The following is a 21,600-nucleotide window of genomic DNA, read 5'->3' on the forward strand; positions in this document are numbered from 1 at the left end:
GAGATTTTATCTCTTAACCGTTAGATCAGACTAACCAATTTGATCCAATGACTAACAAATTTAATCTAACGATTAAGAAAGAATGTCTCATCTAAGTAGGCCCCACTATAGAATTCTTGCTTTTTTGGTGTTTTCCTGGGCCTCCCTCTGTTGCTTGTTTGGAGTTTATTTGGCCTCTTGGCAATCTCTGTCTTTTCTGTAGCCTTTGGGCTTTTAGGGAAGTATTTCCGGGCCCAAAAAGCAATTTATTTTCTTCTCTTTTCTTTAAAGAACCAAAAAAGAAAAAACAAAACAAGAGGCGAAAATGGAGGGTGTGCAAAAGAGCATAACTTCCATATTATACATTATTTTTTCTTTTTGCTGTCTAAGAAAAACAGTTTACAAACAATTATACAAAAAGAATTACTTCTAACTACAATCAATGGATTACAATGAGTAGCTTAAGCAACCCCCCCGCACCCCTTTCTTTCTTCACTCAAACCTCAGGATACAAACTTAAAAAGGGGAAATATAAATTAAAACCAAAACAATGGATACAAAATATACAGCATAGTTTGAAATACAATTAAATTGCCTTCCTTGGCAAAGTTGGGCAATAGTGATCAGCAACATATTCTCAGATAGCCATCTTCTGTACCCACAAGAAACAATCTTGAGAAGGGTAAAATACTTATGCTTGACAAAACTGAAAAGTTTCTTGCTCCATGATCAGCCATGTATAGTTTTTGGCATGTAACAGCCTGCTGCCCATCCTGCCAAATGGTTTTCATGTCATGCAAATTAGATATACAAATTTATAAATAAACCCAATCCTAGACATGTATTTATAAAAAAACCCAAGTACTATTTAAACATAGAAACACACCCAAAATCAACCCTAAAGTCAACTTTTTGGGTGTGTTTATAAATGGGTGCAGGGTGTTTTAGTGAAACTTTACTTAACAAGAAATGGTGATAAAGTGCAGTGTTGTTTACCTCATCACCAGATTTGGATAAAGAAGAAAGTCCAATTTTATTTCTGGCAATTGAAATAACATCTTGGCCCCACACAGAAAACGAAGATACGCCATCCGTATGACCCTTAAGAATTGTGGGCTGAGAAGGCCAATTCCTGCATAAGGAGTTAAAGTTTAATGAGAGCTTGATAGTGCAATATCATTTCCATGATGCTAGAAAATAGATAAAAGAAAAAGTACTGGATCAATTTAATGCAACACAATTTGGGCTCCGATCCTCATGAATGCCTAAAACTCACATAACATATAAGTAAACACAGGGAAACCCAGGGAGATTGCTCCATCCAAATTATTTCAAAGTTACCATTAAATAATGTCTGAAATTACCTTCTCAAGTCCCAAATTCTTAAAGTCCTGTCAAGAGAGCTTGACACAAGTAAATGGTCCTCTGGTGCAGCCAACTACATGAGTAAATGGTAAATTAGAATTGAAATTAAACTAAAGTGAGGCTTTTCTCAAACTTTTTTGAAATACCTTTGTCACGTATCCATCATGAGCCTTCCAAGAGGCAATAACATTGCCACTCCTTGCATCAAATAACCTACAATGACCAGAACTCAATCCAGCTGCAATCCAAGATGGTGAAGAAGCTCCATCTGGTTGCATTTTGTCAGACCCACAGGAGCATATGGTAGAAACAAGGGAAGGATAACCAGACTCCGTAGAATCCCCCCTCCAAAGGTGAAGCTTTTGTAATCGGACAACATCAATGAACCTGTAAGATTGAGAAAACATTAAAACCTGAAACTGCACGAAACGTTTCCTGGTCTATATCAGCTTGTAATGGGATATCTGTGCAACACTATGTATTTACCTGAGAGAACCATTTCCAGTGCCAACTACAAGCTTTTCACCAAATTCTGTCTGATGCATACAAGTGTACAAGCTACCATCAAATGCGCCAGTCAATATTCCACCAGACAGTGTATTGGAACTGAGCATATTGACCTGGTCCACATTGACCCTGGAGGAAGAAGATGGAGGGCTTGCACTATGTGCAGAATCCACAGATGGTTCAGAATATACTGAAATTAATTTCCCAGTTCGGCTATTCCAAACATGTATTGTCCCATCACAAGACGCAACTCTTCCACTAGACGACAAGACACAAATATCGTTCACAACCTAAGAGCCACAAAAGCAGTTAGAGACATGTGCATGACCATAAGTATCCGAAAGCAGAACCAAACTCGGATCTGAAATATGTGCATGACCATAGTTCCATGGCAAGAGAGAATTATCAATGTGATTACGAGGAATCATATAGTATGGAAGGTTTCAATTTAAGCGCATGAGAATAGTTTCAACAGAAAAAGGCAAAAAAGAAAACAAAAAGAGAAAAAGTAAAGCGGAATAGGATAAACAAACCTCCTCATGGCCATAGTATCCTGATACACAATTAATTCTAGTCAGCTCCCATTTCTGAACAGTTCCCTTGAACCCTGCACCAATCCCTGCAGTAAAAACCGTACATTCATCTGGACAGACGGCTAAATACCGTAAGGCCCCAGGATGCGCACGGACTGAGTATATGACAGATGCTCTGATCTTCCATGGATGTTCATCTTTCACACCCCCAGCACGCCCAAGAAAATCAGGCCCGTCCCAGCTAGCAGCTGGACTAGGGAACCAAAACCAGGGCTCAAATTTAAAATTTGATGTTGCTGCATGCATTTCAGCTGGACTCTGATGCATTTCAAAGAACCGTTTTTGAGGCATCAAGTTTTTGGCACTTCTAGACCCTTGTGATTGCGGAATTGACCATCCAACCCCATTGAGCAACAGCTTAGCAGGACTGTATTCAGAAGTTGAGCCCTTTCTGAATGCATTTCTTTTACTGAGTATAGTGTCTGAACCATTTCGAGACAATTCTCCTGTGTGTTCCCACTGAATCAAGACAGGTTCAGAATATGAAGTGCAAAAGGTGTGGGTATTGTGTTGGTTGTCCATATATCTTATCTGTGTCTATGTGTGTGTATTTATGTATGTTGAGAGGGAGGGAGGGAGTACACATGACAGAAAAACCCTCATATTAATGAAATGGTTAAAAGCAAAATGATAGTGTACCTTCCAGTTATGATACTGTAGGAGATATTGCTCAAGTAATAACCATGTTGCACAACACTGGCGAAGCTTCTCTATGCCAAGAAGGGATGCAAAAGAAGGATACAGAAGCAACCTGCCAACAGCCTAGCAAATTCAACACATATTTGAGGAGGAATTGAACATGTGCAAAAATTATATTCCAGTGTAATCTAGTAATTAAGCAGATTAAATGAACTGAGAAAAGCACTTACACAAGGTCCATACGACTTTCAATCAGAGCCCCATCAATTTTTGGCTTTGAACCCTTCAACCTTCTGCCAAAGGAAGTAGAAGCATTGGCAGTTTTTGGTGAGAAAGCAAGCTCATCAAATAGCTCTTTAAGTTGTGGCAAAACATGCAATGCTGTCAAATCCGGTCCTATCCGCTGACAAAATGCCATTAGGGTTGTAGCAGCAACCTGGACAAGAGAGGCATTATAGCATTATGGGAAATTACGACACACTGGCTAGTATGTGAGATGCTTGAATGGGAACTTTGGGGGTAGGATGGAGGTAGAAGGTATGACACAGGTAGGATATAGAAAAATGCAGCCTCTGCATCTGGGGTACACTCATTGAACTTTTAAAATAAGTGTATGTGCATGCAGGAACATCACCTGAAGCACTCTATATTCTAAACTTGTCTGCATTAGAACCAGAACATGCAGGCAACTTTTATCCTGCAAAATATAATCATTCTATTATTTCCAAGAACACTCAGTTTTCAAATTAAATTAATAAGAATCAAATCCCATACTTCAATTAGCTCCTTTGCAACCACCTCCCTTGGCAAGAATGCAACTAGGCCATCTATTGTCATTAAACAATCAATAAGAGCGAAAGCACTCCAGCTGTGGACAGGCTCAGGTTTATTCATATGTGAAATGTCAATGCAGGAATGAAATACATGTTTTAGCAATGGTAGCATCTGTCTGACGATGAAGCTCTCTCCCAATAGACCACCTGGAAATTGAAAACATAAAACGCTTACAAGAAGAACATGCCAATTCAAGGAAATATTATTTCACAATTCATTGAACAAGAATACCAATTCGAACCAGCACGTCAATTCCATCACTACTGAGACCTTTCCCAAAGCATTGAATCAGAGGCAAGATTGTCTGGGGCAAGAATGATAGTTAGCATGATAATCCCAGTGAAAAAATTACACTTTTATGAGTGTTTGAATGTCTTTGTCTAAGACAGATATGCATAATTTTTATTTTATTAAGTCACAAAAGCAAGAGTTTTGGGGTCGGTTTAACCTGATGAGTGGTAATAGGTATACCAAGCTCTTCACTTGAGCCAATCAGCAGCACGGAAGCGGCAGCTGCTGAACTCTTATGAGCAGCAGCATGCAAGTTCAGAATCACAAGAGGATGTACAGTTTCTAGATATGCTTGTTTGCCAGTTTGATTCCAGATCTCATGAACAAAAGAGTCTTGTAGAATAGAAACCTTTAGGTGTGAATAGCCTGTAGTCTGAAACACAGACCTCTATAAGAAAGAGGTTCAAAAGAAAGTTCCACATAAAAATGAAAAAATAAAGCTCAAAACTAGCCTGTAAAATCCTCTGGATGGCAGGCAAGACTATTCGTTTCACTGCTTTAGGTGTTAAACTTTTGATAAATTCTTTCAGCAATGTATAGGCCCATTCGGCTTCAGTATCTGATAAAGGAGTCACCACAAGCGATAAGCAATAAGGAGCACACATTTCAGCAGCAAATGTTCCCATTGCCTTCAGGACTCCTTGCTTTGCAAAATTCGCAGCATAATGAAGGCAAGATCCACCTTTAGCCAGAAGCTGGAGGGGGGCAAGAAACAAGTAGGAAGCCTTGACTGTGGTAGGAAAATAAGGTGATTCCAAAAGACACTTAGCCGATGGTCTCCTAATTTTTGTTACCCACAGAGAGAGAGAGAGTGAGTGAGAGAGTGAGAGAGGGCAAGGGAAAATGCATAGCCCTATAATACCTCATTGTATTCACAACCTGGAATAACATATAGTATCGAAATTAAAAATGAGAATAACTAATACCTCATGCAATCCTTTTGAATGCAGGCTTCGACAAGTAATCTGGTGTGAGGAGGAAGTTCATGCATCAGTCCAGGTAATAAACCACTGTCCAAGTACACGGCCAATGAGGTTGGATCAAAAAGTGGCTTCCTCAAATGAAGTTCTGCTAAGAGACAACCAACAGAAAATACGTCCCTTGCAATTTCTTCAGAAAACATCTTTGAACATGATGATTTCTGTCTCCAAAGCAATAGCTCTTGATATCCACTGGAACCTTCATCCAACACCTCAACATGCTCAAGAAGATAATTTGTATCAATATGTCGCAACCACTGGTTTTTCTTAGTGTCAGATAGAGTTACACTTTTCTTAACATGCTCGCCCGATGACTCTTCTACAGGAGCAATGTCCTTCACAGAGTCTAGATGGTAGCCATAGAGGGCACTCAAATGCATAGCATGTTCACAAAAGGCAGATGCATCTTCTAATTCTTGCAAGTAAGCAGTTTCAAACAGGACAGAACTGTCACTACTTAATTCATTTATTTTCCCTTGATACAAAGATGACCCGTTGGTGCTATCACATGGTTTCGGTATTGCACCTCGACGCATAGGGTGAGGTTGAGTAAAAAGCTGACGGCGTCCCGTTGACCTTGGCATCATGGGCTCTGATGAAGGAAGCATTACATTCTTTGCAGCAACGGCTGCCTGACCTACCATCTTGTAACCAAAGGTGATATCAATCCAATGATGGAGTTGGCGTGAAACCCGATCGCTTTCTAAAGCATCACGATGCAATTTAATGAATTCCTCAGGACCACATGCCCATGAAGGTACAGCCAAGTCAGTCATACCAGCATGAAGTGAATGAAAAATTTGGGGATCGCAGTAAAACTCTGGAATGCACTCATCAGGGGTCCATTGATAGAGTCTTTGCATGGTAGAAGGATATTCATTAGGTTCATAGACTGAGCGAACAGCCATACGTAGGACACTCAAAGGTAACCTCCTTGCTTTATAACTGCAGACAGCCAATTCAGAAAGACATTCATCAGATACATGATGTGGGAACTCTGATGTTGAATAGGTGAAGTCCAACTGTTCATCACCTTTTGCCAACCTCCATTTACTCTTGTTTAGATCCCGCCACCCTGCATCTGAATTCTCATCAGGCTTCATGCTAAAATCTATCACCCATGGCATCACTGTATGAAATGTGTGGTCACCCCACCTTCGCCCAGCTAATCTATTCAAGATGAGCAGATACTCAAAATTACTAATCTCCCCCCTCCACCATTGATTGAAGTCACGATGCCAGTCAATAGATGGGGAAAGCTTCAAATCAGCATAAAGACCTTGAGAAGGACAACCAGCTATAGAGCAACCTACCTTTTCAGGAATAATAGTTGTGCATCTATTACCTCTAGAACTTGGATTAAATCCTACCCCGGGCTTATCACAAATACACAGCCAAGACCAGCATGATTCGGTAAGCATCACACTGGATGGGCATATGTTGCCATGGGAAACCCCTAAACCATGAATATACGCTAGAGCCGAGAGTAACTGGTATATTAGAAACCTTATATGCCAATCAGACTTTAAGGCATCGGGACTATAATGGAGAATGTTTTCCAAGGTATGTGGAGTTTTGGGAAGAACTACATCAATATAATTGGATGCCTTAACCATCCCAAGTACGGGAGCAATATTTGGATGCCTCAGTGAGCCAGGGAACTGATTCTCATCAAAAGACGGTACCCCAAGTAAGTTAAGAAAATTTACACTGTCTCTTCCTGAAGCTTTCCCTTCAATCAAGAGACTAAGTGAGTTCAAAATGTGATCTTCCAGAGACCTGGACAAAAATTCCGAAGCAAGCTCTTCGAAAATGGAGTCTGAACAAATGCCAACGTGAGTAATCGGTGCCAACCCGCTGATCACCCTCGAGCAAGAAAACCTACTGGAATGGTTACAGGTAGAACTCTGTAGAAATGTTTTTGTGCCACCATTTGATAAACACGGAGACATGTTCAATAAAGAATCCAACTTTGGTTTTTGGTCATTGTTAACATCAGAACTAACTTCCTCTTCATCTCGAGTCACTTCAGAGGAAGTGATCGTATTAGCAATCACACTATCACTGCAGCCTTCAGCATTATCACCTATATATTCATTACTGAAAAGAAAAAGGCAAAAACCCAGATAGTTTCTCATTCTCCTTGATCATCTTAACAATAAACAAACCCACAGGCTAATTTCGATTCGTTTTATACATCACCAATGTGCTAGAGTATCGTTGCAATATTAGTAATTATATCACAATTAGAAGAAGAAGAAAAAAAAAAGTGAAATTGATTGATCTTACACATATTTGGTCAAGCAATCTTGTTCATGACTGGGCAGATAGCTTAGCAAAAACTGAGGAGCTGAAGCAGTTTCCCCACTTGAATTACACAACTGCAAAAACCAACTGCTTGAGCATTGAGCTTATTTATACAAACAGAAAAAAATGCAGAGAGATGAGAGAGAGAGAGAGAGAGAGGGGGGGGGGGGGTTGGAGTTGGACCTGAACGACGGCAGTGGAGCCGAAAGGGAAAGCGGAATCGGAGAGCGCGTAGACCAAAACGAGCTTTTCGGAGAAGTCGGATTGAATCCGACGGTGGAGGCAGTCGAAGCACATTTCGTGCGCCATGTTCAGGCTTCTTCCTTCTTCGGTTCTTCTTCTACTTGGAAATTTCTTCAATTTTCTTCTTCATTTCTTTCTTTCTTTCTTTCTTTCTTTGGAGCTTTTGGTGTCTCTCTTACCAGTTACCTACTTCGCTTCAGCTCCTTGATCGATAGGTGCGCGCTACTGGGTTAATAACTGGAAAAACAAACCCACCCCCCAAAACACTTCAACGCCTCGTCACTTCTGTTTTTTCGTTTTCTTTTTTCTTTTTTCTTTTTTTCGTTAATTCACTTATGTACGAACACGAAGTTGTATTTACCTTCCTACCCATCTTACGGAATAAAGTTGTGTTTTTATTTTTATTTTTATTTTTTAAAGTATGCAACAAAAGATGGGTAAATTACTCAAATGGTCCTCAAACTTATACTCGATTTATATTTTGGTCCTTCAATTAAATTATTCGTTCAAATGGTCCATCAACTCTATATTATTCGCTCCATTGGTCCTACTATTATATTCTGTCAATATTTTAGTTAAATATGAAGGGCAAATTGGTCATTATTTACCCTAAAATTTAGTTAAATCTAATATAAAATTAGACATTAGGACCACTGGAGCGAATAATATAAAGTTGATGGACCATTTGAACGAATAATTTAGTTGATGGACTAAAATGTAAATTATATATTAATTTGGGGACCATTTGAGTAATTTACTCACAAAAGAAAATATATTGTACGTTACTAAATAATGTTTCATTCTTTCGATCGACCAAAAAATATGTTGCATTCTAGTTCAAAATACAGGATTCGAACTTGAAACTTCTACCTCTTCTAAGATTGAAGTTAGAAGTGTCACTAAACCAATTGCTATTTAGTAAATATATTGTATTTTTATTGTTTTGGAAAGTCCTTCAATTTCTCTTACCCTTTTGATAAAAGAAAAAAGGTTCCCTTTGCACTTAACGAATTACTCAATACATCAGTCTAGTAATTGACTGAACATCAAAAGATGACGAGCCAGTAGAATGAGAATTAGGCAAGTCGTAACCTTGAACACATTAAATTCAACGTAATAGGGAATTCTCCAATAAGCAATTAAGTTAAGAATTAGTTACATATTTCTAATTGAATAAAAATAAAAAATAAACCTAAAGAAAATGGCTCACATCCTCATTTCTTGATTTCCATAATTTTCTCATTTTATTATTACTTTTTGTTTCTTTAAACTTAAAAAAGGTGGAGAAAAAGGAAGGGTAGGAGGGAGAGCAACCATTGATTTCTAAACAAGAACATGAACACTTAAAACACACGGAATGTTTCAGTCAGAGACTCACAAAACTAGAAAGATCGGAAATTTTAAATTATTTCAGCTGTGGTCTCATCTTCCAAAGACAAACTCACAATACACACCTTTTTTTTTTTTGCCAAATCATAATACACACTCTGAACCTCCAAAACTCAAACAAAGAGCCGAAAATAAGAAATTCTTTCTTATTCTTCACCCATGATGCACTCAATTGCTTGCTTGCAAATTCCAGTCATTGTTGCCTCGGGTCCATAAACCTGCATTGCGAATAGAACAAGCCAAAAACATTCATTTAGTCAAGCTGCTCATTGAAAATTAGGCTTGTTAGACTGGTATCATATGACAAAACCAGAATTCCATTGCATACCTCAAGAGGAACTCCAAGTTCCTCTCCCAACGCACGCATCTTTGCCAAACCAGTTTGATAATTTGGACCGCCCCTTCTCACGAAGATATGCATTCTTGCTGCTTTTAGCTTGGATTCCTTTCATGTCACAAAAGATATAATTTGAGCATACAAAACAAGATGAAACCAACAAAGCCAATCTCTGATATATGAATGTCGGAACGTGGCGGTACCTTCTCTCTGAGGGCTCTAATGATTCCATTAAATGTAGCAGCAACATCTGTGAAATTTGCTATACCACCTCCAATAATAAGAGCTCTTTTCTGACCATCTGGATCAGCAGTTGCACACTGCAATATTAGAACTCAAGTAGTCAGGAGAAGTAAATGAGTGCCTGCGTGTTTGTTTGTGTGTGTGTGTGTGAGAGAGAGAGAGAGAGAGAGAGAGAGAGAGAGAGAGATTTCATGAAAAGAGGTTCTTACATCAATCACAACTCTCGCATATTGCAACACCTCTTCCTCATTTGGAGCTCCACTGTACTCTGCATAATTTCCGAGTTCTGAAGCATAACCCAAATCTCCAACCTAATTCCCACAAAGATACCAAAATATTAGGATATACCACCAAACATCTACAAGGGTTCCCAACGTTCAAAGAAACAGCCATGAGTATGATTTGTAAAGCAGGCACTGAGACCAAAATTTGAACCGGCTGCTACAGGGAGAGTAAAGACATATGGTGAAACTGCATCTGGCTACTCACAGTATCAGCATATATAACACTTGCACCACCTCCAGCTACCATGGTCCAGATGCGTCCTTTTGGGTTCAACACGGTGAATTTTAAGGATGCACTCGTCTGCAATACATATACGAAACTTTAGCACAAGCCACTCTTAAAAAATACCATGAATCCTTATATTAAACTGAAATGGATGGTAAATTTCTTTTATCCAATGAATGGTTAGGGTTTTACCTTTTCATCCAAAGAATGAATAAATGTTTCTGTAGGACTTAAAACTCTACCAAAAGGCAGTGGAAACTCCACGTTACCCCATCTGAACAGCATTACACAGATTTGTAAGAAGGAAATTCAAACCAAAATTCAGTAATTAGAAACAGTAGAATACAAAGATTGCAAAATCTTTAACAGAAGCTTACTTATTGAAGTTCTTGAAAGCAGCAGTGTCATCTAGCTCCCCCCTCATATCCAATGGATAAGGTTCACCGTTAACCAAGGTAAACGGGTTCATTTCCAGGAAGCTAAAATCCAAATCTGCAAACGAAATCAAGAATTCAAATAACCTCAGCAACAAGAGAACGTACATAACTATCATATATATGAGATCAAGCTAATCACGGTCTTACACTGTAGTAAAAACATAAGTTATCTATCTTTAGACATTGCATACCCTGAAATACAGTGAAGACGCCCTTTATGAAATCCCCAATTTTGTCTCTGACCTGTAACACACCAGAATAGATAAGACAGAAGTCCCAATACCGACAAAACAGTTTGTCAAAGAGAAATAAAATGCTGATATCAAATAGAAACATGGTAACATGATTAAAGGGCAATACACAAGAAATATACCTACGAAACTCATGCTCTTTATGCTAAACTCATGCTCTTTATGCTAACAGACTTCAATCTACAACTATATGTTAATGCTGCTGTAGCCAGTCAAGAAGTTCAATTTGAAATAGTACAGTGGTTTGGTTTGGTCTTCATACTCAAACAGTCCACATTCTTAAGCTATATGCTCATCTTTACTACATGCTAACGCATTTGCAGCAACATAACTTCAAGCTTAACAAGAATATACATGAGAAAGAAGAGTATGAAAAGCAAACCTCCAATGGAAGAGTGGCAATCAGTGGAGCGCAAGCCTCATTTGTCAAAGACTTCTCGGTCGGAAGAAATATAGTCTTAACCTATAAATGTATTCAAAACAAACATACATACAGCAATTAGGACGCAAAACCACGCAGAAAACACCATCCTAATTCCAACACTCAAAGAAACCAAAATGAAAAAACACAAATTTGCAATACCTTGTCCCAGTTCTCTTCAATTTCAATTCCTCCACACTCCGAAAAGCTCAATGTCGATCCAAGCCTTTCAGAAACAATCGAAAGGTAAAATTCTTGATCATGAGGCATAAATGGCTCCACTATAAACGTCGTTATAGGAGCCTTACAGCCTCCCATCTCAACCTTTTTCCAAATTCACACAAAACCCATTAAACAAAACATCCAAAAATTCAATCTTGAACAATTGGGTTCGCAACAAACGATCAAAATCAGAAAGTAAAAAATCGGATGGCAATTACCTCTTTGCCAAGACGCTGCTTCACAAACTCGGCGACCTGAGCCATATCCAAATTGAGAGCAACAAGGCCACTCTTCCCGCGCTTCCCGAACAACATATCGGGCTTCACCACGAGCCTCGTCGACGACAGCCATGTCTCCGTGTTCACCAACTCAGCGATGTCCGTGGACTCGGTCACCTGAGCTGAGTTGATCTGGAGGTCGATTCCGGCGACTCGTTTCAAGTGTTGTTTGAGCAGCCTCTTGGAGTCGTATTCTCTGATCTTCTTCCGAGCCATTTGGGTAGTCGGATCACCGTGGCCAAAGAATTCGGGTCGGGTCTGATCGAGTTCTGGGTCTGGTCTGGTCTGGTCCGGTGCGGTGGGTGTTGATATACAAGTCGATTTGCGAAGGAAAGAGAAAGTGCAGTTGGCAGGTGCGGCTGATGAGTGTACTATATTTGGATTAGATGGTGAAGGCACACGCGCGGCAATAGCTCACGCTTTCGACGTGCCAGGGGAGTGGATAGGCGCGGTGGTTGGCTGCATTAGGAGCGTGGCGGGTGCTTCAAGGCAGATAACGTCATATTTTGTAAGTTTCTAAATCCTTCCAACAACTTCAACAAAAATTTCTTTATCAATTTCAACAACAATCTTAAACACTTTGAGCACCCTTGTTTTTCTAATGGTAAATCAGTTATTACTAGGGACATTTAAAAAGTGTTTTAAAAGTTATATTTTATTTAGATGTCTTTGATTTGAAAGTGATAAGTGTTTTCTCAAATCATATCTTTTAACATATACATATAGAGTTTTTAAATTTATTATACTAATTTATGAATGATCCAAATTATTTGAATTGAACCTTATTTGAAGACTTTTATAGGGCTCACTCCGCGTTGTATTTCACTAATCCAAACAATATATTTTATAGATATTTATTCAAGATCAACTCTACATAAAATCACTAAAATTCGATATCATTTCACCACTCAATTAACTTATTGAAATTTAAGTACTTTCTTTAAGTATCGTGATCATTGATTTTGTTGGTCTTCAATTAAATGCCTTAATGATTTTCAATTTGCATTATTTTTTGCGACTATACTATTTAAATATAATATATCTCATCAGTATAGCCGCACGGCTATACTTGGGTCCTTTTTTAAAATAAAAAAATTTATTTTTCCTTATTTTTGGCCAAGGCATGGAAAATTAATGAATAGATTTTTTGAAGAAGAGATATGATTAATGAATAAATTTGGTGAATTTCCATGACATCTTAGTTGTGTATGTGAGTTTAGACTATGTACTCAAAAAAATAACAATTCTCTTTTTCTATTACTATTATTAATACATCAAGATTCAACTAATTTAATAAGGGTTATAACATAGACATTAGTAATGAATACATTTGGTGAATTTCTTTTAAAATATTAATTTTTTACACAAATCTAAACTACTCTAAAATACAAAAGAGAGAATTCAACTCTGGTGAAAGGGGCAAGCACACTGCCTGATCTAAATGGTCTAACCCACATATACTAACAAGATTAGTTGCTCATGTTCTTAAACTTATCAAGAAAAAAATCAGAAGTTTGACGTCAAGGAAGGAGTTTTGAAATAATAATGAAGAAACATTAGATAATTATGACATTAGATAAATGTAATGACGCTGAAATATGAGAGCTCAATTCTATTAATTTATTGGCAAACAGTACGAGAATATGAAATCTCAAGCATTTAAAATGATCTCAAATCAAATTATCCTACCTCATGAAATAGTTTTAAATTTGAGTATACAATTTTATTAAAAATTATTTAACTCTTAACTTTTTGTTGTGATTTTTTTGGAGTTAATTTTTACTCATACCTTTGTGATTTATTTTTCTGAACAAATTAAAATAATAATAATAAAAACAAAATTCTGCAAACACAATTTTATTTCCCTTAAAAATGCAACGTTAAATAAAAATGTTGCAATAACAAAAATTGAAGCAGCAGCACACAAAAATCAAAAAACCAAAAAATAAATAAAATGAAGATGGAATTGATCTTTCTCTCTCTTCCACTAAGTACTAACTATTCGGACACGATCTCTCCAATATTAACTCTCCCACAATAAGCCGTTGGATGTCAACGGTACTATTATCTGGGCCGTTGGATCTCAAAGTTAAAAGTTCACAGGTACTACTTCCTTAATTACCACAACCGACTCTCCGAATTTCTCTCAAATTAAAAATAAAATAAAATAAAAGGATTTTCCAGATTCAGTGAGGTGAGATGCTCAAAGTTAAAAGTTGACAGGCTCTAGTTGTTTCATTACCACATTGATTCCGTGAGTGAGATGCTCGCCAAGGAAACTTATAAATAGCAGTGACTGAGATGCTCTTTGTTCGCAACAACACTCACAGAAATTCAGACAAAAACTTCACTTGAAACTTGAATTCTCTTCTACTCTCTCTTTTCTTGTGTTCTTTCATTATCAGCAGCATCAAGCAATGGAAGAGTCTCTTGTGCCGTTCGGTTTTCGTTTCAGGCCCTCCGATGAAGAGATTGTGGGTTCCTTTCTCTACCCGTTTTTGGTAGAGAGCAAGCCCTTCATGTCGCTATACAACAATTTCTTCCATGCCAGCAATCTCTTCGGCAACAACACAGAGCCTTCGGAGATTTGGAAAAAATACGGAGGGCCGCAACTCGTTGATACAGACTTGTACTTCATCTCCAAGCTCAAGAAGTTAACCCCCAAGCGGATGGATCGAAGGATTGGCAACGGGGGTACTTGGAGCGAAACTGAATCCTCCAAATTGGTTCATGAAAAGGTCTCTGGAAATCCCAACCCGAACCCCATTGGCCGAAAGAGAAAGTTTCGCTATGAGAATAAAGGTTCCGAGGATCACACAGGGTGGCTACTAGATGAATATAGTCTTTTCGATGGTCCCAAGAATGACTACAATCAACGTAGTTACGATTTTGATTTTGTCATTTGCCGGATGAGGAAGAACGATAGGGTCGGGATCAAGGCAACAAATCTAAAGCGTGGATCACAAGATAAAGAAGAAAAGAAGATGACCACAAACAAAAAGATGAAAAAGATGATCAAATGGGATCAACAGAATCATCGTCTCAACAAGGCTGCTCTTCCAGTCCAATTGGTGGTGATCTTGTGGGCTTTGATCCGATTGATCTGACAATCTTTGAGGAAAATACGATGGCCGACATGGAACAACTACTTGGTGAAGCTTGGAGCCCAAGTAATTTTGAGGATGCAGTCTCTTATGATGTTGATCCGATTGGTGAAACCCAAATTAACTTTGAGAATGAGGAAAATACGATGGCCGACATGGAACAACTACTTGGTGAAGATTGGAGCCCAAGTAACTTTGAGAATGAGGAAAATACGACGGCCAACATGGAACAACTACTCGGTGAAGCTTGGAGCCCAAGTAACTTTGAGAATGTGGTCTCTCATGATGTTGATCCGATTGGTGAAACCCAAAGTAGCCAATTGTCTAACTGGTCCCAAGCGACATTAGATCAGCTCCTGGTTGGTGTATAAGGAATTAATTCTACAAGTGATGGCTGTAGCTCTCTAATTTTCAATGTGTGCAGAGAACTGAGTATTGATGAATATATTTGTACCACGATTTTGATCGGCTTTAGTTTCTTTAATTGTGTACCTTTTTGAGTTATCAATGAACTGATTCTATTTGTCTAGTAACTTTACTCTTAATTTGTTAATTTTACCAAATATTGCTAGCTAGTTGTAACTTAAAATTGCTCTAATTAACTTAGAAACACTTCCAGTCTCTTAATTCATAGAGCAGATGATATGTGATATACAATAACAGAACAAAATGTAGCAAGTGAAGTGAGTAAAAAAGATCTTTTATTTCATTCAAACTGTAAGACTTTAACCAGAAGGCTATTACTATATATTGTGATTACAATGAGCCATCTGGCAAATATGACAATAAATTTCTCTAAATTATTCGACCAAACCATAAAATCATCAAAGATATATGTACACCTGTTTGATTATTTGTAGTACACAAGTACAACATTTTATTCTACAGTTGGATGAAATTGGGAGAACCAGTAAATTCATAGGGGAGCTAGGGTTGTCAAATCTATTACCTCAGCTCCACAAGGTCGGAGATAGCTTCTGCTGGGAGACTGATCATCGTCTGCAACTATAGCTGTCGATTGTTCCCTTGCAGGTCGGCCCAAATGAACACTCATGTCATCAGAAAATCCGCACAAACCTATATCTTTAGTTACTTCTGTGTCAAATGAGGTAGTGACACTTGAAGATGGCGTTCTCACTGGCGATGCCATAAAACCAAATTGCTCTGTGCAATCCTCTCCTACTACTTCACTGCATCCATATGCTTCATTAATTATCTTGCCAGTATCATCCTGCTGATCATCTGCTGACCTTGGAATTATAAGATCTGATAATGTTTCTTCCTGTCATGTACCATCTTTCATAGCTTCATCACATTCTTTTCCATTATACCACTCATCTTCTCCTAATTCTTTACTGCATCCATATATTTCATTCATTCTAATGCCACTATCACTCTGCTGATCAGCTGCTGAATTATGAGTCCTGAAGTCCAATAATGTTTCTTCGGGTAGTGTACTGGAATTCATATCTTCATCACATTCCCTTTCATGACGCCACTCATCTTCATTTTCCAAAAGGTCATCAGATAGTTTAGTACAGGAAGGAAGCTCATCCATGGAGCAGACTTTGACCTTCATCTGCTCCGGAAGGGGTGGACAACCAGCAGAATGTTTGGTGTACTGGGTTGAAAAGAAGTTTACAGTGATGTTCAAGCTGATGATACATAGAAACAATATCACTTTCCATCAATAACAGCAAAAGCTTATGTATATTCATCCATTCACAAGGAAGATAATAAGATGATACCTCTGCCAAGGAGGGAGAGTGAGCATGGTGTATGCAAGTTTGATCTTACGGACAAGCCCTCCCAGTGATTTAAAGCTTGCAGCAGCCTGCCTAACCGCCTTCGATACAGTTGGGTGCTGCCAGGCCCATTCAAACTGCAAAGTTCCAAAGGGAACATTAGAAAGAAGGTCCCAAATTTCCAATTAATATCAATCCTAAAATAATAATAAAAAACCTTCAATCCCAATTAGTCAAATGGTGCTTACTCAAGACGGGTCCCAATCAAGCAGGAAATATCCTCAAATGACACATAATTATCAGAATATAATTCTCAAGAAATTTGTCCCAATCAATCAAATTAAAGACACAAACAGATCATACAGAGCAATCCATAGACAAGTTAATTGTAAAGAGAACAAAAGAAAGAAATGAAGAGACCTGGAGAGCAGAAGCGTTAATTGGGAAACCATAGATGCACAACACCATCTCCCATGGACGCTTCCGCTTCGTTCTCCAAGCACCTTGCGCTATTTCACCATTGTGCTGTCTTAAACGACGCCGTGGGTTCACTGTGAATCTGTATCAGAATCACCCAAATAAGCACAAACAAAGGCACGGAGTTCAAGTGGGCTCTCTTATTACTCCAAGCTCTACAAGAAAGTTTCAAACTTTAAAGAAGTTCAGATCGAAAATGTTCAAATCAAGATTGATCTTATTATTCTCAACAGATTGGGAATTTGAAAAAAGTAAAAAAAGAATTAGGGGAAGATGGAAGGTACCCAATATAGGTGTGGCCTTTGTAGCGGGGGCTGCGAGAGCTCAACAGATAGCATGCGAAGAATCGTCCTTCTTCTACTGCTTCCTCCTCCGCTATTAGGGCTTCTGGGATTTCTGCTTCTTGCATCTCTCTTTTCAGGCGTATCTTATTAAAATGCTGTCAATCCAACTCGACCGTTGGATATATTAACCCGTATTTCACTGTTTGATTTCTACGCCTCGTATTCCGTTTTCTACGGTCAGGATCTTGCGGTGGTACTTATGTTGCCTCTACAATGACGAGGATAATGGGGGTGACGATGTCCACACAGAGCAGTTTGGTAATCAGAGTTCAAAACTTGTTTCCTGGAAATAGGGTATAATATTCGTTTGGTTCGATTTTGTAACAAGAGCATGCAAATTTCATTCTGGTTCCCTTTTGTGTATGTACATTTTGTGAGACTGCAACGACAAGAATCGAAGATTACATATGTGCAGGAAAATGGAAAATAAATTTTCTTGAATTTCTTTTAAAGAAATAGTATGGCCGCGCCGCTATACTCGGTTTCAAAAGAAATAGTATAGGCGTGCGGCTATACTCGCATTGAATATATACATACATATTTGTTATGTTTAATACACAAATTTTTTTTTTATAAATTTTTAAATAATGCACAAAAACTTCACAAATTATACAAAAAAAAATTTCACATATGATTGAATACAAATGATATATACGAGGAAAAAAAATTAAGTATATTATATTACAATTTTATATAGTGGCCGAACTTTTAACTTGTAATTTGCCGAATAAAACACGTACGTATTTTAGTCTTATAGCCGCGCGGCTATGCCAAATTAACATGTATAAAGTATAAACAAATACAACTAGGAGGATCTTTTTTCTTAATTTTGTTTTATTAAATAGCATAGCCGCACGGCTATACTCTTCGTTTTAATTTTTTGAAGAAACAGTATAGCCGCACGGCTTGCTTTTAAAATTATTTTAAAGAAATAGATACTCGTTTTTCTCGTTTCTTTAAAATAAATAGTATAGCCGCACGGCTATTCACGGTTGTTTAATTACTTTAAAAGAAATAGTATAGCCGTGCCGCTATACTCGTATTCAACATGTATATACATTTTTTTTAATGTTTAATGCACATATTTTTTTATTCAATTTTCAATAGTACACAAACACTTACCCCTGCCCTGGGAGATCCAGTCGCCCACCCTCCATCGAAACCTCAACCCAACCACAGCTACCCTGCGAGATCCATTCAACCAATCTAACAAATATAAAAATGAACATCAATATGAAGAAAGTGGATCTGAAAAAGATTTTGGCTTCTTCAATTGGTTTGTGGGGCAGTAGGTTGGTGGCGCAGCTTCTTTGGTAGGCTGGAATGTGGAGTGGCGGTTGTGGTTATGGAGGGTTGGAGAGAGAGATGAGCAAGGATGGATCTAAAAAAGATCTTGTCTTCTGCTCCCTTTGTAGCAGTTGGGTGTCTTCCCTTTTCAATTTTTCATTTTCTTCTTTTCTGAAGAAATGGAATGGGGAGGGGGAAGGTGGCTGCTGGGTTTTTAAGTTTTTTTTTTATTTTTGGGGAGTTGTAGAAGGGATGTTGGGAAGGATATAAGGGTGGTGATGCTGGGGAGAAGGACTTGGTGTTCAGAGTGAAGAGGACGAAAAGTACACCAGAGCCGAGTTGGAGGTTTTTCTTGTTCGTGAGAATTCAGCAGATTCAACCTGTGATTTCAAGGTGAAAGGCTTCCCTTACCAAGTATCTTGCACCATCTACATAGGCAATGACATAGTTGCTCAGGTATGATTGCTTTATAAGAGTGGGATACACATTGGATTTGAAAAATGAGTGCTAGCATGATGATTAGTGCGTTTTGGAACTAACATTTAGCAAACAAGAAATTGTTTTGTTTGATAAAGTTCATTCAAGTGAAAGAGATGTATGAGTTGCTCTTGCATATGATTATTGGGTGAAGGGAATTTGTACTTCAAACTCGGTACACCTTTTAGGATTCTAACCAACAATAGGTCTTTGAAGACTGTTGCATGAAAGTTCATCAGCACATTGTAGAAAGAGTGTTTTTTTTTATGTCTGTATATAAAAATGGGGAAATTGACTTATGGGATCAATGTAGTATCCCTGGATCAGCATCTTTCTTTTGAACCTAAATGGAGCCCTTTGCATAGTTATTGTAATCAGGTTGAAGTTAACAAATTACTCACCATGGTGATATGAAGCAAAAGCATGCCATGTCCTAAAATCCTATGTGCTGTATCAAATACAAAATTCTTCTCTACATGTTTTTAACAAATGAATGCATTCCTCTATGTATAAAATACTATTATAATTAAACTATTATAATTAAACAGTATGTCAGCACAGCTATACTGAAGTTTATTTAAATGTTTTTAATCAGAAGTATAGCCGTGTGGGAATACTAATATAATTAAACAGTATAGCCCCACGGCGATACTTCAGCTTTTTACAAGTTTTTGTACTGCATAGTATAGCCGTGCGGCTATACTACAATTTTTTTTTAAAAAAATAAATAAATAGTATACCCATGTGGCTATACGCTTTAATTATAATATAATTAAATAGAATAGGCGCATGGCTATACTTCAGTCATTCTAGAAATTTTTCTGATAAATAGTATAGCCTCGCGGCTATACATGTACTGAAGTTTATTTAAATGTTTTTAATCAGAAGAATAGCCGTGTGGGAATACTAATATAATTAAACAGTATAGCCCCACGGCGATACTTCAGATTTTTCACAAGTTTTTGTACTGCATAGTATCGCCGTGCGGCTATACTACCATTCTTTTTAAAAAATAAATAAATAGTATACCCATGTGGCTATACGCTTTAATTATAATATAATTAAATAGAATAGGCGCATGGCTATACTTCAGTCATTATAGAAATTTTTCTGATAAATAGTATAGCCTCGCGGCTATACATGTGGGTTGTGAACATTTTAAATATATAATATAGCCGTGCGGCTATACTTGGTTCTTTACTTTATTATTTTATTTAATTAAATTTCATTTATCAATAAGAATACTTTAGAAAATACACGTTTAATAAAAAGCAAACATACAATACATGTATGAACGTATGTTTCATGTCTAATACACATATTTTTTTTACAAAATTTTCAATTTCAGAGAAATAGTATTAAGAGAAAAGATAGTATTTTTCATGTAAAGTGTTGTTTGAAAAGTGAAGCATAAGCAAAAGTATGTTGTATGTCATGTCCTAAAATTCTGTGTGTCGTATCAAATACAAAATGTTTCTCTACATGTCCTTAACAGATGAATGCATCTCTCTACGTATAAAATACTATTACAATTAAATAGTATAGCCATGCGGCGATACTGAAGTTTATTTAAATTTTTTGAATAAGAAGTACAGCCAGCTATACCCTTTAATTTATATTTGCTTAATTAATGTTTTACCCGTGTAAAAGGCGCTCAATCTCATTTTACTCATTGGAACTAAAATTTTCTTACTTAACCCTTTAAATTGCTGAAATTGTCTTACTTTACCACTTTCGTCCATTTCCATCTACAAAACCGTAAAGTGTGCGGACATGGCATGGGCATTTTATTAATTTTAGCTATTAAAAAACTTTAAAATCCAAATTAAATATAAAAACATATTTTACATATTTTAAATTTTTTTTAAGGTTCACAAACACCTTTCCCTTTCTTCCTCACCTCCATCTTCCCCCCTCTTCCCTTTCTGGTTACCACCATCCCCAAAGCACCCAGTGCCGCCCCGCCACCCCCACACTCTCTGGCCGCCCCCAAAAGCTCTCTGGCTCCTCTCTCTCTCTCTCCCGTTTTTGGGTTCCCTCTCGGATTTGCCGTTCTTTGGTGGGTTCGATTGGATGGTGGTTGTCTGATTTGGTTTGGGTGGGGTTGTTGGTGGGTTCGATTAGGAAAGCTTATTTAATGAGGTTGGCTATGATGATGTTGGTTGAGTTAGGAAACAAATGGCTCAGATTCGCGAGTTGGAGGAGTTGCCCCTAAGGCATCCTTAGCTTTTCAAAGCAATTGTTGTGAAGCCCCCAAACCAATAACATTGATCCAGCTCATAGAAGGTTTGGAAGATTTGATAGGGAAATAGATACTGGCGTGCCGGATGAAGTCAGGCT

At 37.8% G+C, this 21,600-nt stretch overlaps 2 protein-coding genes and 1 pseudogene across 3 annotated transcripts; all 3 read right to left on the bottom strand.

Annotated features, from left to right (window-relative positions):
* Positions 1-312: 312 nt before the first annotated feature.
* LOC103323255 (protein serine/threonine kinase) lies at positions 313-8,051 on the bottom strand. Its single transcript, XM_008225242.2, has 16 exons — positions 7,679-8,051; positions 7,478-7,569; positions 5,135-7,288; positions 4,661-4,988; positions 4,366-4,581; positions 4,149-4,221; positions 3,858-4,063; positions 3,718-3,780; positions 3,314-3,519; positions 3,084-3,195; positions 2,385-2,903; positions 1,831-2,141; positions 1,491-1,731; positions 1,344-1,417; positions 976-1,111; positions 313-752 (listed from the first exon to the last, which is right to left on the bottom strand). Exons 1-16 carry the CDS (start codon positions 7,802-7,804, stop codon positions 603-605), a joined length of 5,007 nt encoding a protein of 1,668 aa, XP_008223464.2. The 5' UTR covers positions 7,805-8,051; the 3' UTR covers positions 313-602.
* A 985-nt stretch (positions 8,052-9,036) lies between these two features.
* On the bottom strand, positions 9,037-12,372 carry LOC103323253 (ATP-citrate synthase alpha chain protein 2). Its single transcript, XM_008225241.3, has 11 exons — positions 11,767-12,372; positions 11,489-11,650; positions 11,288-11,368; positions 10,846-10,897; positions 10,595-10,709; positions 10,410-10,491; positions 10,197-10,292; positions 9,917-10,018; positions 9,668-9,784; positions 9,456-9,572; positions 9,037-9,345 (listed from the first exon to the last, which is right to left on the bottom strand). The coding sequence occupies exons 1-11, from the start codon at positions 12,040-12,042 to the stop codon at positions 9,274-9,276; spliced, it is 1,272 nt and encodes a 423-aa protein (XP_008223463.1). The 5' UTR covers positions 12,043-12,372; the 3' UTR covers positions 9,037-9,273.
* Positions 12,373-15,614: 3,242 nt separating this feature from the next.
* Positions 15,615-17,871, bottom strand: LOC103323289 (uncharacterized; annotated as a pseudogene). The gene is made up of 4 exons (XR_016124786.1): positions 17,437-17,871; positions 17,096-17,234; positions 16,679-16,812; positions 15,615-16,585 (listed from the first exon to the last, which is right to left on the bottom strand). The product of XR_016124786.1 is annotated as an uncharacterized LOC103323289 (transcript).
* Between the last annotated feature and the right edge of the window lie 3,729 nt (positions 17,872-21,600).

This window comes from Prunus mume, linkage group LG2 (genome assembly GCF_029339155.1).
Source record: "Prunus mume cultivar Tortuosa linkage group LG2, ASM2933915v1, whole genome shotgun sequence".
Lineage (NCBI taxonomy): Eukaryota > Viridiplantae > Streptophyta > Magnoliopsida > Rosales > Rosaceae > Prunus > Prunus mume.

Excerpts from the sequence above, each read along its gene's own strand:
- LOC103323255 (XM_008225242.2), bottom strand. The coding sequence starts at position 7,804 with ATGGCGCACGAAATGTGCTTCGACTGCCTCCACCGTCGGATTCAATCC. Across the intron at positions 3,520-3,717 it reads TAGAATATAGAGTGCTTCAG|GTTGCTGCTACAACCCTAAT; the intron begins GTGATGTTCCTG and ends TCTCTTGTCCAG. Across the intron at positions 1,112-1,343 it reads AGAATTTGGGACTTGAGAAG|GAATTGGCCTTCTCAGCCCA; the intron begins GTAATTTCAGAC and ends CTCCTTATGCAG.
- LOC103323253 (XM_008225241.3), bottom strand. The coding sequence starts at position 12,042 with ATGGCTCGGAAGAAGATCAGAGAATACGACTCCAAGAGGCTGCTCAAA. Across the intron at positions 10,492-10,594 it reads GCTTTCAAGAACTTCAATAA|ATGGGGTAACGTGGAGTTTC; the intron begins GTAAGCTTCTGT and ends AATGCTGTTCAG. Across the intron at positions 10,293-10,409 it reads TTCATTCTTTGGATGAAAAG|ACGAGTGCATCCTTAAAATT; the intron begins GTAAAACCCTAA and ends TATGTATTGCAG.